Source organism: Oncorhynchus kisutch, unplaced genomic scaffold, assembly GCF_002021735.2.
Source record: "Oncorhynchus kisutch isolate 150728-3 unplaced genomic scaffold, Okis_V2 scaffold3856, whole genome shotgun sequence".
Lineage (NCBI taxonomy): Eukaryota > Metazoa > Chordata > Actinopteri > Salmoniformes > Salmonidae > Oncorhynchus > Oncorhynchus kisutch.
The window spans coordinates 192,243-209,390 of NW_022265801.1; the positions used below are offsets into that span (position 1 = coordinate 192,243).

At 47.7% G+C, this 17,148-nt stretch overlaps 2 protein-coding genes across 6 annotated transcripts in view; one reads left to right on the forward strand and one right to left on the reverse strand.

Annotated features, from left to right (window-relative positions):
* LOC116372030 (ribonucleases P/MRP protein subunit POP1-like) overlaps positions 1 to 9,678 on the forward strand; it is a 40,133-nt gene extending 30,455 nt beyond the window's left edge. For 4 of the 5 annotated variants that reach the window (XM_031821102.1, XM_031821100.1, XM_031821103.1 and 1 more), the window contains one exon: positions 8,202 to 9,678. In XM_031821102.1, the coding sequence (XP_031676962.1) occupies positions 8,202 to 9,114 (913 nt within the window). In that variant the 3' untranslated portion in view covers positions 9,115 to 9,678. The remainder of the gene's footprint in view (positions 1 to 8,201) is intronic. The other variant, XM_031821101.1, reaches the window with a different exon arrangement.
* Positions 9,679 to 14,335: 4,657 nt separating this feature from the next.
* LOC116372034 (NIPA-like protein 2) overlaps positions 14,336 to 17,148 on the reverse strand; it is a 94,385-nt gene continuing 91,572 nt past the window's right edge. The window contains 1 exon segment of the mRNA XM_031821108.1: positions 14,336 to 14,405. Coding sequence (XP_031676968.1) covers positions 14,336 to 14,405 — 70 coding nt within the window.

Genomic DNA, 17,148 nt, shown 5'->3' on the forward strand with positions numbered 1-17,148 from the left:
ACAGAACGGGCTTCGACTGTTGTCAACATGGAAACTATATTTCGTCTCCAATTTTTATTGAAAACATATATTTGCAAAATGAGCACTTGTTGTCTCTCAAATCCATCGTTAGTTGTTATCGGTTAGCTAGCGAATGTTAACCGTATTAGCATAGACATGAGATGGCCGACCCTCAGAAAAATATGCAGTATTTAGTTTATGTATTATTTGTTACATTGTTACCCCGACAAGCATTTCACTACACTCCCATTATCTGCTAACCATGTGGATGGTTTAATTTGGGGCGGCAGGGTAGCCTAGTGGTTAGAGCGTTGGACTAGTAACCGAAAGGTTGTAAAGTTCAGCTGACAGTTTAGCGTTACAGCGCGATTTTACATTTTAAAGGCAATGTTACCGCGGAAGTGGAGACTGCATTCACGGTAAACGTGGCATATGTCGGCTCAATGGGAAATTATCTTTCAATTTCTATAGCTGTAGCGCTTCAGCCTTAGAACGAATTACAGTCCTGAATCTGTCGAGCTTCAGCCGTAGACTGAATAGAGTCCTGAATCTGTAGGGCTTCAGCCTTAAACCGAATAGAGTCCTGAATCTGTAGGGCTTCAGCCGTAGACTGAATAGAGTCCTGAATCTCACTAGAAAGTGTTTTTCATTACCTCTAATACTAGTTTCATCCTCTCCTCTGCATAACTTATAGTATTCATTCATAATGTTTTAATGATTGCATTTCTCCTTTTATGAAACCCCTATTGTTGTTCTAATAATGACTTGTCCTTTCCCCCCCCACAGTGTAGAGTAGTGTCTGACAGCTCTGATGCATAACCCCTCCCAGCATACCTTTCATGATGAGAACATAACCCCTCCCAGCATACCTTTCATGATGAGAACATAACCCCTCCCAGCATACCTTTCATGATGAGAACATAACCCCTCCCCAGCATGCCTTTCATGATAACCCCTCCCCAGCATGCCTTTCATGATGAGAACATAACCCCTCCCAGCATACCTTTCATGATGAGAACATAACCCCTCCCCAGCATGCCTTTCATGATAACCCCTCCCCAGCATACCTTTCATGATGAGAACATAACCCCTCCCAGCATACCTTTCATGATGAGAACATAACCCCTCCCAGCATACCTTTCATGATGAGAACATAACCCCTCCCCAGCATACCTTTCATGATGAGAACATAACCCCTCCCCAGCATACCTTTCATGATGAGAACATAACCCCTCCCCAGCATACCTTTCATGATGAGAACATAACCCCTCCCCAGCATACCTTTCATGATGAGAAGAGAACCCCTCCCCAGCATACCTTTCATGATGAGAAGAGAACCCCTCCCCAGCATACCTTTCATGATGAGAAGAGAACCCCTCCCCAGCATACCTTTCATGATGAGAACCCCTCCCCAGCATACCTTTCATGATAACCCCTCCCCAGCATGCCTTTCATGATGAGAACCCCTCCCCAGCATACCTTTCATGATGAGAACCCCTCCCCAGCATACCTTACATGATGAGAACATAACCCCTCCCCAGCATACCTTTCATGATGAGAACCCCTCCCCAGTATACCTTTCATGATGAGAACCCCTCCCCAGCATACCTTTCATGATGAGAACCCCTCCCCAGCATACCTTTCATGAGAACCCCTCCCCAGCATACCTTCATGATGAGAACCCCTCCCCAGCATATCTTTCATGATGAGAACCCCTCCCCAGCATACCTTTCATGATAACCCCTCCCCAGCATGCCTTTCATGATGAGAACCCCTCCCCAGCATACCTTTCATGATGAGAACCCCTCCCCAGCATACCTTTCATGATGAGAACCCCTCCCCAGCATACCTTACATGATGAGAACATAACCCCTCCCCAGCATACCTTTCATGATAACCCCTCCCCAGCATACCTTTCATGATAATCCCTCCCCAGCATGCCTTTCATGATGAGAACCCCTCCCCAGCATACCTTTCATGATGAGAACCCCTCCCCAGCATACCTTTCATGATGAGAACATAACCCCTCCCCAGCATACCTTTCATGAGAACATAACCCCTCCCCAGCATACCTTTCATGATGAGAACATAACCCCTCCCCAGCATACCTTTCATGATGAGAACATAACCCCTCCCCAGCATACCTTTCATGATGAGAACATAACCCCTCCCCAGCATACCTTTCATGAGAACATAACCCCTCCCCAGCATACCTTTCATGATGAGAACATAACCCCTCCCCAGCATACCTTTCATGATGAGAACATAACCCCTCCCCAGCATACCTTTCATGATGAGAACATAACCCCTCCCCAGCATACCTTTCATGATGAGAACATAACCCCTCCCAGCATACCTTTCATGATGAGAACATAACCCCTCCCCAGCATACCTTTCATGATGAGAACATAACCCCTCCCCAGCATACCTTTCATGATGAGAACATAACCCCTCCCCAGCATACCTTTCATGATGAGAACATAACCCCTCCCCAGCATACCTTTCATGATGAGAAGAGAACCCCTCCCCAGCATACCTTTCATGATGAGAAGAGAACCCCTCCCCAGCATACCTTTCATGATGAGAAGAGAACCCCTCCCCAGCATACCTTTCATGATAACCCCTCCCCAGCATGCCTTTCATGATGAGAACCCCTCCCCAGCATACCTTTCATGATGAGAACCCCTCCCCAGCATACCTTACATGATGAGAACATAACCCCTCCCCAGCATACCTTTCATGATGAGAACCCCTCCCCAGTATACCTTTCATGATGAGAACCCCTCCCCAGCATACCTTTCATGATGAGAACCCCTCCCCAGCATACCTTTCATGAGAACCCCTCCCCAGCATACCTTTCATGATGAGAACCCCTCCCCAGCATATCTTTCATGATGAGAACCCCTCCCCAGCATACCTTTCATGATAACCCCTCCCCAGCATGCCTTTCATGATGAGAACCCCTCCCCAGCATACCTTTCATGATGAGAACCCCTCCCCAGCATACCTTTCATGATGAGAACCCCTCCCCAGCATACCTTACATGATGAGAACATAACCCCTCCCCAGCATACCTTTCATGATAACCCCTCCCCAGCATACCTTTCATGATAATCCCTCCCCAGCATGCCTTTCATGATGAGAACCCCTCCCCAGCATACCTTTCATGATGAGAACCCCTCCCCAGCATACCTTTCATGATGAGAACATAACCCCTCCCCAGCATACCTTTCATGATGAGAACATAACCCCTCCCCAGCATACCTTTCATGATGAGAACATAACCCCTCCCCAGCATACCTTTCATGAGAACATAACCCCTCCCCAGCATACCTTTCATGATGAGAACATAACCCCTCCCCAGCATACCTTTCATGATGAGAACATAACCCCTCCCCAGCATACCTTTCATGATGAGAACATAACCCCTCCCCAGCATACCTTTCATGATGAGAACATAACCCCTCCCCAGCATACCTTTCATGATGAGAACATAACCCCTCCCCAGCATACCTTTCATGATGAGAACATAACCCCTCCCCAGCATACCTTTCATGATGAGAACATAACCCCTCCCCAGCATACCTTTCATGATGAGAACATAACCCCTCCCAGCATACCTTTCATGATGAGAACATAACCCCTCCCCAGCATACCTTTCATGATGAGAACATAACCCCTCCCCAGCATACCTTTCATGATGAGAACATAACCCCTCCCCAGCATACCTTTCATGATGAGAACATAACCCCTCCCCAGCATACCTTTCATGATGAGAACATAACCCCTCCCCAGCATACCTTTCATGATGAGAACATAACCCCTCCCCAGCATACCTTTCATGATGAGAACATAACCCCTCCCCAGCATACCTTTCATGATGAGAACATAACCCCTCCCCAGCATACCTTTCATGATGAGAACATAACCCCTCCCCAGCATACCTTTCATGATGAGAACATAACCCCTCCCCAGCATACCTTTCATGATGAGAACATAACCCCTCCCCAGCATACCTTTCATGATGAGAACATAACCCCTCCCCAGCATACCTTTCATGATGAGAACATAACCCCTCCCCAGCATACCTTTCATGATGAGAACATAACCCCTCCCCAGCATACCTTTCATGATGAGAACATAACCCCTCCCCAGCATACCTTTCATGATGAGAACATAACCCCTCCCCAGCATACCTTTCATGATGAGAACATAACCCCTCCCCAGCCTACCTTTCATGATGAGAACATAACCCCTCCCCAGCCTACCTTTCATGATAACCCCTCCCCAGCCTACCTTTCATGATAACCCCTCCCCAGCATGCCTTTCATGATAACCCCTCCCCAGCATACCTTTCATGATGAGAACATAACCCCTCCCAGCATACCTTTCATGATGAGAACATAACCCCTCCCCAGCATACCTTTCATGATGAGAACATAACCCCTCCCCAGCATACCTTTCATGATGAGAACATAACCCCTCCCCAGCATACCTTTCATGATGAGAAGAGAACCCCTCCCCAGCATACCTTTCATGATGAGAAGAGAACCCCTCCCCAGCATACCTTTCATGATGAGAAGAGAACCCCTCCCCAGCATACCTTTCATGATAACCCCTCCCCAGCATGCCTTTCATGATGAGAACCCCTCCCCAGCATACCTTTCATGATGAGAACCCCTCCCCAGCATACCTTACATGATGAGAACATAACCCCTCCCCAGCATACCTTTCATGATGAGAACCCCTCCCCAGTATACCTTTCATGATGAGAACCCCTCCCCAGCATACCTTTCATGATGAGAACCCCTCCCCAGCATACCTTTCATGAGAACCCCTCCCCAGCATACCTTTCATGATGAGAACCCCTCCCCAGCATATCTTTCATGATGAGAACCCCTCCCCAGCATACCTTTCATGATAACCCCTCCCCAGCATGCCTTTCATGATGAGAACCCCTCCCCAGCATACCTTTCATGATGAGAACCCCTCCCCAGCATACCTTTCATGATGAGAACCCCTCCCCAGCATACCTTACATGATGAGAACATAACCCCTCCCCAGCATACCTTTCATGATAACCCCTCCCCAGCATACCTTTCATGATAATCCCTCCCCAGCATGCCTTTCATGATGAGAACCCCTCCCCAGCATACCTTTCATGATGAGAACCCCTCCCCAGCATACCTTTCATGATGAGAACATAACCCCTCCCCAGCATACCTTTCATGAGAACATAACCCCTCCCCAGCATACCTTTCATGATGAGAACATAACCCCTCCCCAGCATACCTTTCATGATGAGAACATAACCCCTCCCCAGCATACCTTTCATGATGAGAACATAACCCCTCCCCAGCATACCTTTCATGAGAACATAACCCCTCCCCAGCATACCTTTCATGATGAGAACATAACCCCTCCCCAGCATACCTTTCATGATGAGAACATAACCCCTCCCCAGCATACCTTTCATGATGAGAACATAACCCCTCCCCAGCATACCTTTCATGATGAGAACATAACCCCTCCCAGCATACCTTTCATGATGAGAACATAACCCCTCCCCAGCATACCTTTCATGATGAGAACATAACCCCTCCCCAGCATACCTTTCATGATGAGAACATAACCCCTCCCCAGCATACCTTTCATGATGAGAACATAACCCCTCCCCAGCATACCTTTCATGATGAGAAGAGAACCCCTCCCCAGCATACCTTTCATGATGAGAAGAGAACCCCTCCCCAGCATACCTTTCATGATGAGAAGAGAACCCCTCCCCAGCATACCTTTCATGATAACCCCTCCCCAGCATGCCTTTCATGATGAGAACCCCTCCCCAGCATACCTTTCATGATGAGAACCCCTCCCCAGCATACCTTACATGATGAGAACATAACCCCTCCCCAGCATACCTTTCATGATGAGAACCCCTCCCCAGTATACCTTTCATGATGAGAACCCCTCCCCAGCATACCTTTCATGATGAGAACCCCTCCCCAGCATACCTTTCATGAGAACCCCTCCCCAGCATACCTTTCATGATGAGAACCCCTCCCCAGCATATCTTTCATGATGAGAACCCCTCCCCAGCATACCTTTCATGATAACCCCTCCCCAGCATGCCTTTCATGATGAGAACCCCTCCCCAGCATACCTTTCATGATGAGAACCCCTCCCCAGCATACCTTTCATGATGAGAACCCCTCCCCAGCATACCTTACATGATGAGAACATAACCCCTCCCCAGCATACCTTTCATGATAACCCCTCCCCAGCATACCTTTCATGATAATCCCTCCCCAGCATGCCTTTCATGATGAGAACCCCTCCCCAGCATACCTTTCATGATGAGAACCCCTCCCCAGCATACCTTTCATGATGAGAACATAACCCCTCCCCAGCATACCTTTCATGATGAGAACATAACCCCTCCCCAGCATACCTTTCATGATGAGAACATAACCCCTCCCCAGCATACCTTTCATGAGAACATAACCCCTCCCCAGCATACCTTTCATGATGAGAACATAACCCCTCCCCAGCATACCTTTCATGATGAGAACATAACCCCTCCCCAGCATACCTTTCATGATGAGAACATAACCCCTCCCCAGCATACCTTTCATGATGAGAACATAACCCCTCCCCAGCATACCTTTCATGATGAGAACATAACCCCTCCCCAGCATACCTTTCATGATGAGAACATAACCCCTCCCCAGCATACCTTTCATGATGAGAACATAACCCCTCCCCAGCATACCTTTCATGATGAGAACATAACCCCTCCCCAGCATACCTTTCATGATGAGAACATAACCCCTCCCCAGCATACCTTTCATGATGAGAACATAACCCCTCCCCAGCATACCTTTCATGATGAGAACATAACCCCTCCCCAGCATACCTTTCATGATGAGAACATAACCCCTCCCCAGCATACCTTTCATGATGAGAACATAACCCCTCCCCAGCATACCTTCATGATGAGAACATAACCCCTCCCCAGCATACCTTTCATGATGAGAACATAACCCCTCCCCAGCATACCTTTCATGATGAGAACATAACCCCTCCCCAGCATACCTTTCATGATGAGAACATAACCCCTCCCCAGCATACCTTTCATGATGAGAACATAACCCCTCCCCAGCATACCTTTCATGATGAGAACATAACCCCTCCCCAGCATACCTTTCATGATGAGAACATAACCCCTCCCCAGCATACCTTTCATGATGAGAACATAACCCCTCCCCAGCATACCTTTCATGATGAGAACATAACCCCTCCCCAGCATACCTTTCATGATGAGAACATAACCCCTCCCCAGCATACCTTTCATGATGAGAACATAACCCCTCCCCAGCATACCTTTCATGATGAGAACATAACCCCTCCCCAGCATACCTTTCATGATGAGAACATAACCCCTCCCCAGCCTACCTTTCATGATGAGAACATAACCCCTCCCCAGCCTACCTTTCATGATGAGAACATAACCCCTCCCCAGCCTACCTTTCATGATAACCCCTCCCCAGCCTACCTTTCATGATAACCCCTCCCCAGCATGCCTTTCATGATGGGAACATAACCCCTCCCAGCATACCTTTCATGATAACCCCTCCCAGCATACCTTTCATGATAACCCCTCCCCAGCATACCTTTCATGAGAACATAACCCCTCCCCAGCATACCTTTCATGATGAGAACATAACCCCTCCCCAGCATGCCTTTCATGATAACCCCTCCCCAGCATACCTTTCATGATGAGAACATAACCCCTCCCAAGCCTACCTTTCATAATAAGAACATAACCCCTCCCCAGCATACCTTTCATGATAACCCCTCCCCAGCCTACCTTTTCATGATGGGAACATTCAGACCCAAATGTCTACCCTACATCAGAGAGATGATCCTCCTAAAATCAGCAGTTTATAGAGTAATGGCTGACTTCATGAGCTCAGACTGTTTTTACTGCGTTTGGCTGAATACATTTTTCTTTGGTGCTGGGAATCACTGGGCGGTTTAGAGAAAACACAACAGCTCATACCTTGTAAGACCACTTTGTTGGTCCACTGAGAATACAAAATGGTTTTCCTAGAAGTAGTGGCCGTATTTTATAAACCCTGAGCCACGATTGGTTTCCGCAGCTTAAACACTGAACCCTAATTGGTCGTCTCTGTGTTCAACAGGAATAGGAAGTCTCTAAGGCAGCTGTCCGCTTGGTGTCGCCCCACATCCTCTAAATGTCAGAGGGCACGTAACCCGGGATCAACACCACAACTCAACCGTAACGTTGCAGCGTCTCTCCTCTCGTCACACGGTGGCAGCAGCCTGGTGTGGATCCGTCTCTCCCTCGTCACCAAGGGCCAACCGGAGCAGCACGCCCTGGTGTGTGTCCCCACCGCAGAGGACCTCCAGCTGGTACGTAAGGAGCCGGGCTGCACAGGGCCCCAGGAGCCTCTACACACTGACCACTTCAAGAGCCGCGTCAAACGGCCACGCAAGAAGGACCACAACAAACCTGGAACCTCCTCCTCTTCCTCCGCCAAGCAGTCTGACCCTGCCTCAGTCCCTGGTGTCAACCCTGGTCCTGATCCTAGCTCCTCATCCAGCCTCACCAACCCCTCTTCCTCCTGTACCTCAGCCCCTAGTGTCAACCCTGATCCTAGCTCCTCATCCAGCCTCACCAACCCCTCTTCCTCCTGTACCTCAGCCCCTAGTGTCAACCCTGATCCTAGCTCCTCATCCAGCCTCACCAACCCCTCTTCCTCCTGTACCTCAGCCCCTAGTGTCAACCCTGATCCTAGCTCCTCCTCCAGCCTCACCAACCCCTCTTCCTCCTGTACCTCAGCCCTGACTCTGGGTCTCTGGCCGGAGCCCCTTCCCAGCGTCACCTCCCACTGCTCCAGGGTGACTCTGGGCTGGGTGACCCAGGGGGACTTCTCCCTGTCGGCTGGCTGTGGAGAGGCTCTGGGGCTCCTCAGCCTTACTGGTCTCCTACACACCCTGCTCAGACAGCCTGATGGCCAGAGAGGACTGGTGCTGCTACGGAACCCCGGATCACTGCAATACCGTTTCGCTAAGATCAACATAGAGGTCTGAGGAGTACTGTAGGTTCAATCCCACATCGCTAAGATCAACATAGAGGTCTGAGAAGTACTGCAGGTTCAATCCCACATCGCAACAGTACCGCTTCTCTAAGATCAACATAGAGGTCTGAGGAGTACTGCAGGTTCAATCCCACATCACAACAGTGCCGCTTCTGTTAGGGGTACTAGATATTAAATAAAACACTGTGCCTAGTGCGAGTCCCTTCACCCCGACCCCTGTTAGGGGTACTAGATATTAAATGCCTGGCATGTACACACAACATTACACATTGTTTGAGTGGAATAACTTTTTCTTGATAATAATTCCCTGTAAGGTTTTCTGGGAGTTTTTCATTTGAGTTGAAATAATTTTTTGATTTTTTTAAGAAATGTTCAATATTGTTTTCACCGAAGGGATTGTCACTGGGTGTGACTGGTGTCTTCTCTACAGAACCAGTACATTCTTTGGTTTGCCTGATTCCCATTTTTGTGAAAACAAATCTTTGTTTGGATTTGAGAGCTGTAGTTGAAATGGTTGACAATAAAAATCCCTCTACTCCAATCGGAGTTACCTAAAGCCTGTTCCCTGTCAAACACTGTGTTAGTTACTGTATAGTGTAGCCTGGCCTGCACAGCGTAGTTGTCTAGCTAACCGGTGTGTAGCCTGGCCTGCACAGCGTAGTTGTCTAGCTAACCGGTGTGTAGCCTGGCCTGCACAGCGTAGTTGTCTAGCTAACCAGTGTGTAGCCTGGCCTGCACAGCGTAGTTGTCTAGCTAACCGGTGTGTAGCCTGGCCTGCACAGCGTAGTTGTCTAGCTAACCGGTGTGTAGCCTGGCCTGCACAGCGTAGTTGTCTAGCTAACCGGTGTGTAGCACAGCGATAGCTACTGTTTACTGCACATGGTAGCCGTAAGTGACATGCCAGAACACACCCCTTATTTTGAAATTGATGAGCTGATTTGCTATAATTTTATTTTATTATCATTTTAATTTGATACATTTTTGAATATTTTTCCCCCATTTTTAAATATTCAAGCATTATTTAAAATTCATTACATAGGCCTAAATGAAATATACTTCATGTCCGATGTCCTGAAAGGAATCTACCAAATAATATGTATTATCATTATTATTGACAATATAGTTTTAGGTTCACCCCCCCCCCGTTCACAAAAATGGTTCGGTCCTACAGACAGTGAGTCACATGGCCTGCTATAAAAAGCAAGCAGACCGGCCATTCAGTCACTGTTCGGTTGAGCAAAACGAGTGACCTAAGCGATTTTGAGCGCGCTGTGATCGTCGGCCAGCCGGCCTCCTGGGCTATTCACGCATGACAGTGTCTGGGGTTTACCGAGAACAGTACGACAAACAAACAACATCCAGTCAGCGGCGGTCCTGTGGGTGAAAACAGCTCATTAATGAGAGGTTGGCAGTCCTGTGGGTGACAACAGCTCATTAATGAGAGGTCGGCAGTCCTGTGGGTGAAAACAGCTCATTGATGAGAGGTCGGCAGTCCTGTGGGTGAAAACAGCTCATTGATGAGAGGTCGGCAGTCCTGTGGGTGAAAACAGCTCATTGATGAGAGGTCGGCAGTCCTGTGGGTGAAGAGGAGCAGGAACTCCAATACTGTTGAGATCATATTCTAGAAGAGGGACAGGAATTGGACTTCCTGACGGGCCGACCGCAGGCTGTGAGGATTAGCATCAGAGGCCCCAGGGGTGTGTCTTCAGTCATCTGCTGTACTCTCTGTTCACCAACGACTGCATGGCTTTGCACCACACCAACTCCCATCATCAAGTTTGCAGGCCTGATAACCAACCTGTCTTACTGATTGATGTCATGTTAAATCCACTTCAATCAGTGTAGATGAAGGGGAGGAGACAGACAGATTAAAGGATTTAAGCCTTGAGACATGGATTGTGTCTGAAGGCCAAGACTAGTGCCTTTGAACAGTTTCCCAATGGTCCATTGGAAAACTGTTGAGCGGGGAAAACCCGGCACCGTTGCACTTCTTGACACATTCAAACAGGCGCTCCTACCCCATTCAAAGGCACTAGGTCTTGGCCATTTACCCATACACAATCCATGGCTAACTTGACAACTGTGGGAAGTCATTGAAGTCAACATGGGCCAGCATCCTCGTGGAACGCTGTCGACACCTAGAGTCCACGCCCCGACGTCAAGAGGGTGCAACTCAATATTAGGAAGGTGTTCCGGTACCCTCAGTATCTACATTCACATTTAAGTCATTTAGCAGAGAGCATTCAGTGTCGTACTGGTCCCCCGTTGGGAATCGAACCCACAACCACGGCAAGTGCCCTGCTCTACCAACTGAGCCACACATCACACCTGCTGTTACTAGACTATTATACTGTCCCCCATTCCTCTCTACATCACACCTGCTGTTACTAGACTATTATACTGTCCCCCATTCCTCTCTACATCACACCTGCTGTTACTAGACTATTATACTGTCCCCCATTCCTCTCTACATCACACCTGCTGTTACTAGACTATTATATTGTGCCTTCCTGTATTCTACTGATTCTAGAATGTTTCCTATTCTACCGAGACATTTACGTCATGCTCCTATTTGTATCTATTATTGTTGTGAAGTAGGAGCCTGCAGTAAGCATTGTGGACGATATATCCCGTACATACGACTAATAAAACTGAGCTGGCTTTCTACTCTCATAATGAGTTTAAAATGTTTTCATTTTTTTATTACCAAGATAAATTGTCTAACATTGACAGATCATTTTTACTTTTAAGTCGTCAAAATAAAATGAGTGTTTTTCTTACCGATATACCTTTGCTTAAGTCCATTGTCACTAAATATATGATTCAAAATGGAGTTGAGGGTTTACCTGAGGTGAGTTGAAGACGTTGGATCAGCCATACCTGTCAGTTAAACTATTACACCACTGCTCTTTGAAATGCAATTGAGAAAATTACGTTTTGATTTGAAAAAGGGTGAAGCTGTAGTTGTCATATTAAAATGTCTGTAGTCCTGAGGCCATCCTTCCCGAAGCCTGGTCCGTATTTATTAGCTTAAACAAAGAACGTCTGATGTTTTAAAAACACCTCACATTTAAATAGTAATTCTTGTTACGACCAGTAGAGTGCGCTGGTGCACCTCCTTTGCCAGCCGGGAGCTCGAGAACCACTTTGTAAATATCACATTCCAGTTTATTAACAAATCAATGATTGAAACCATCTCATCAGAAATTCGATCCAAAAGTTGCTTTCGTATTAACAGAATATCAGGTGGTTCCTCCAGACAGCCACCTCCTTGAGAATTAAATAAGGTTTTATTTGTGTCTGTAGTGCACTTGGGTTCGATCCTGAGACGTCTCCTCAGTATCTGTAGCAACAGAGTTCAATTCCCTGACAATTGTAACTTTCCCAAAGATGTCCAGGTTTTTCCCAGAAATCCTGCTTCTGGCAAGTCTCCTGGAATCAGGAGCGAGTTAGAAGATACTAGGATTTCTGGAAAATCTGGGGAATTTTTTGCTAATGGAGACAGTGCTCTCACTTTGTCCCTGTAGACAGTCAGTCTGGCAACCCAGGAGAGAGATGTGTAGTGTTGACACAGGTAGTCTCTGTACACAGACAGACAGGTGTGGCTGATATTAGGAGTCGTCCTGTGGGCCAGGTTTGTTACACATGAGTTTAGCTGCCAGAGATCCGTATGCGTTGCTTTTAGCCTCCGGCTGGACCTTGTCCTTACATTTTCTCCCTGTAGCAGAGACAAGAGACAACACATATAGATCATTAGAGAGGTGGTCTACATTCACCACGTTATTCTGTTGCTGGGGATAATGCACATTCACCATGTTATTCTGCTGCTGGGATAATGCACATTCACCATGTTATTCTGTTGCTGCGGATAATGCACATTCACCATGTTATTCTGTTGCTGGGGATAATGCACATTCACCATGTTCTGCTGCTGGGGATAATGCACATTCACCATGCTATTCTGTTGGGGATAATGCACATTCATGGTCTGTTGCTGGGGATAATGCACATTCACTGTTCTGCTGCTGGGGATAATGCACATTCACCATGTTCTGCTGCTGAGGATAATGTACATTAATGTTCTGCTGCGGGGGATAATGCACATTCACCATGTTCTGCTGCTGGGGATAATGCACATTCACCACGTTCTGCTGCTGGGGATAATGCACATTCACCATGTTATTCTGTTGTTGGGGATAATGCACATTCACCACGTTATTCTGCTGCTGGGGATAATGCACTTTAACCTCAACTCCTGGCTATTGAGAGATGTCTGAACAGGTTTACTGTAGGGTAAGACACTAAGCACCCCGGTCCAACCCGGGTCCTCCAGTACCTCCCAACAGCCCAACAGTACTCCCAACAGCCCCAACTCCGGTCCTCCAGTACCCCCCAACAGCCCAACTCCGGTCCTCCAGTACCCCCCAACAGCCCAACCCTAGTCCCCCAACAGCCCAACTCCGGTCCTCCAGTACCCCCCAACAGCCCAACCCTAGTCCTCCAATACCCCCAACAGCCCAACTCCGGTCCTCCAGTACCCCCCAACAGCCCAACCCTGGTCCTCCAGTACCCCCCAACAGCCCAACCCCGGTCCTCCAGTACCCCCCAACAGCCCAACCCCGGTCCTCCAGTACCCCCCAACAGCCCAACCCTAGTCCTCCAATACCCCCAACAGCCAACTCCGGTCCTCCAGTACCCCCCAACAGCCCAACCCTGGTCCTCCAGTACCCCCCAACAGCCCAACCCCGGTCCTCCAGTACCCCCCAACAGCCCAACCCCGGTCCTCCAGTACCCCCAACAGCCCAATCCTGGTTCTCCAGTACCTCCCAACAGTTTCGTTGTAACCCTTGCCAAATACTTCATTCAACTAATTGAGGGCTTGATGATTAGTGGACAAGTTGAATCAGGTGTGCTTGTCCATGGTTACAATAGAAATGTGTCCTGTTGGACCGGGAGATTTAGTTTCAGGTGTTTCTGGTACCCCTGCTACTTGTGGTTAGCTGGGGCCAAACCAGGAATACCATGTTAAAATATCACAGAGAATTACCTGCTTCAAATGCAACTTGTTTAGGCAAAAAAAGGTCGATTTGTGTTTCCTTGTAGAAATCGCGTCTTGGATATTAAATCAAGATGTTTTAAATGCTCTCATCCATTTCTATTTGTTGTAGGAGAAGTATATAAGTTACCTGGTATTTTCCCCATGGCTATGAAGGTTATGTTTCAGTCTTGATCTTGGGTCTGTCTCTGGCTATCAGGAAGACTCCAATGAATGAGAGCAGGCAGCTGGAAGAGTTCAGAGAGAAGGTTATGTTCAGATATCACTCTAAAATCAAAGAAGTTGGAATCACAGTGTTTACAATTAGAGTCATCTGAACCCTCAGAGTGATCCGGGTCTCTGGAGTTCACTGGGACGGTGTACTAAACTCCACTAAGAGTTCACTGGGACGGTGTACTAAACTCCACTAAGAGTTCACTGGGACGGTGTACTAAACTCCACTAAGAGTTCACTGGGACTGTGTACTAAACTCCACTAAGAGTTCACTGGGACGGTGTACTAAACTCCACTAAGAGTTCCACTGGACGGTGTACTAAACTCCACTAAGAGTTCACTTGGGACGGTGTACTAAACTCCACTAAGAGTTCACTGGGGACGGTGTACTAAACTCCACTAAGAGTTCACTGGGACGGTGTACTAAACTCCACTAAGAGTTCACTGGGACGGTGTACTAAACTCCACTAAGAGTTCACTGGGACGGTGTACTAAACTCCACTAAGAGTTCACTGGGACGGTGTTACTAAACTCCACTAAGAGTTCACTGGACGGTGTACTAAACTCCTAAGAGTTCACTGGGACGGTGTACTAAACTCCATAAGAGTTCACTGGGACGGTGTACTAAACTCCACTAAGAGTTCACTGGGGACGGTGTACTAAACTCCACTAAGAGTTCACTGGGACGGTGTACTAAACTCCACTAAGAGTCACTGGGACGGTGTACTAAACTCCACTAGAGGTTCACTGGGAACGGTGTACTAAACTCCACTAAGAGTTCACTGGGACGGTGTATACTAAACTCCACTAAGAGTTCCTGGGACGGTGTACTAACTCCACTAAGTTCACTGGGACGGTGTTACTAAAACTCCACTAAGAGTTCCACTGGGACGGTGTACTAAACTCCACTAAGAGTTCACTGGGACGGTGTACTAAGCTCCACTAAGAGTTCACTGGGACGGTGTACTAAACTCCACTAAGAGTTCACCTGGGACGGTGTACTAAACTCCACTAAGAGTTCACTGGGACGGTGTACTAACTCCACTAAGAGTTCACTGGGACGGTGTACTAAACTCCACTAGAGTTTCACTGGACGGTTACTAACCCACTAAGAGTCACTGGGACGGTGTACTAAACTCCACTAAGAGTTCACTGGGACGGTGTACTAAACTCCACTAAGAGTCACTGGGACGGTGTACTAACGCCACTAAGAGTTCACTGGGACGGTGTACTAAACTCCACTAAGAGTTCCACCTGGGGACGGTGTACTAAACTCCAACTAAGAGTTCACTGGGGACGGGTTGTACTAAACTCCACTGAAGAGTTCACTTGGGACGGTGTACTAAACTCCACTAAGAAGTTCACTGGGACGGTGTACTAAACTCCACTAGAGTTCACTGGGACGGTTTACTAAAACTCACTAAGAGTTTCACTTGGGGACGGTGTACTAAACTCCACTAAGAGTTCACTGGGACGGTGTACTAAACTCACTAAGAGTTCACTGGGAGACGGTGTACTAAAACTCCACTAAAGAGTTCACTGGGACGGGTGTACAAACTCCACTAAGAGTTCACTGGGACGGTGTACTAAACTCCACTAAGAGTTCACTGGGACGGTGTACTAAACTCCACTAAGAGTTCACTGGGACGGTGTACTAAACTCCCTAAGAGTTCACTGGGACGGTGTACTAAACTCCACTAAGAGTTCACTGGGACGGTGTACTAAACTCCACTAAGAGTTCACTGGACGGTGTACTAAACTCCACTAAGAGTTCACTGGGACGGTGTACTAAACTCCACTAAGAGTTCATGGGACGGTGTACTAAACTCCACTAAGAGTTCACTGGGACGGTGTACTAAACTCCACTAAGAGTTCACTGGGACGGTGTACTAAACTCCACTAAGAGTTCACTGGGACGGTGTACTAAACTCCACTAGAGTTCACTGGACGGTGTACTAAACTCCACTAAGAGTTCACTGGGACGGTGTACTAAACTCCACTAAGAGTTCACTGGGACGGTGTACTAAACTCCACTAAGAGTTCACTGGGACGGTGTACTAAACTCCACTAAGAGTTCACTGGGACGGTGTACTAAACTCCACTAAGAGTTCACTGGGACGGTGTACTAAACTCCACTAAGAGTTCACTGGGACAGTGTACTGGGACGGTGTACTAAACTCCACTAAGAGTTCTCTAGGACGGTGTACTAAACTCCACTAAGAGTTCACTGGGACGGTGTACTAAACTCCACTAAGAGTTCACTGGGACGGTGTACTAAACTCCACTAAGAGTTCACTGGGACAGTGTACTGGGACGGTGTACTAAACTCCACTAAGAGTTCATTGGGACGGTGTACTAACTCCACTAAGAGTTCACTGGGACGGTGTACTAAACTCCACTAAGAGTCTCTAGGACGGTGTACTAAACTCCACAAGAGTTCACTGGGACGGTGTACTAAACTCCACTAAGAGTTCACTGGGACGGTGTACTAAACTCCACTAAGAGTTCACTGGGACGGTGTACTAAACTCCACTAAGAGTTCACTGGGACGGTGTACTAAACTCCACTAAGAGTTCACTGGGACGGTGTACTAAACTCCACTAAGAGTTCACTGGGACGGTGTACTAAACTCCACTAAGAGTTCACTGGGACGGTGTACTAAACTCCACTAAGAGTTCACTGGGACGGTGTACTAAACTCCACTAGAGTTCACTGGGACGGTTACTAACAACTAAGAGTTCACTGGGACGGTGTACT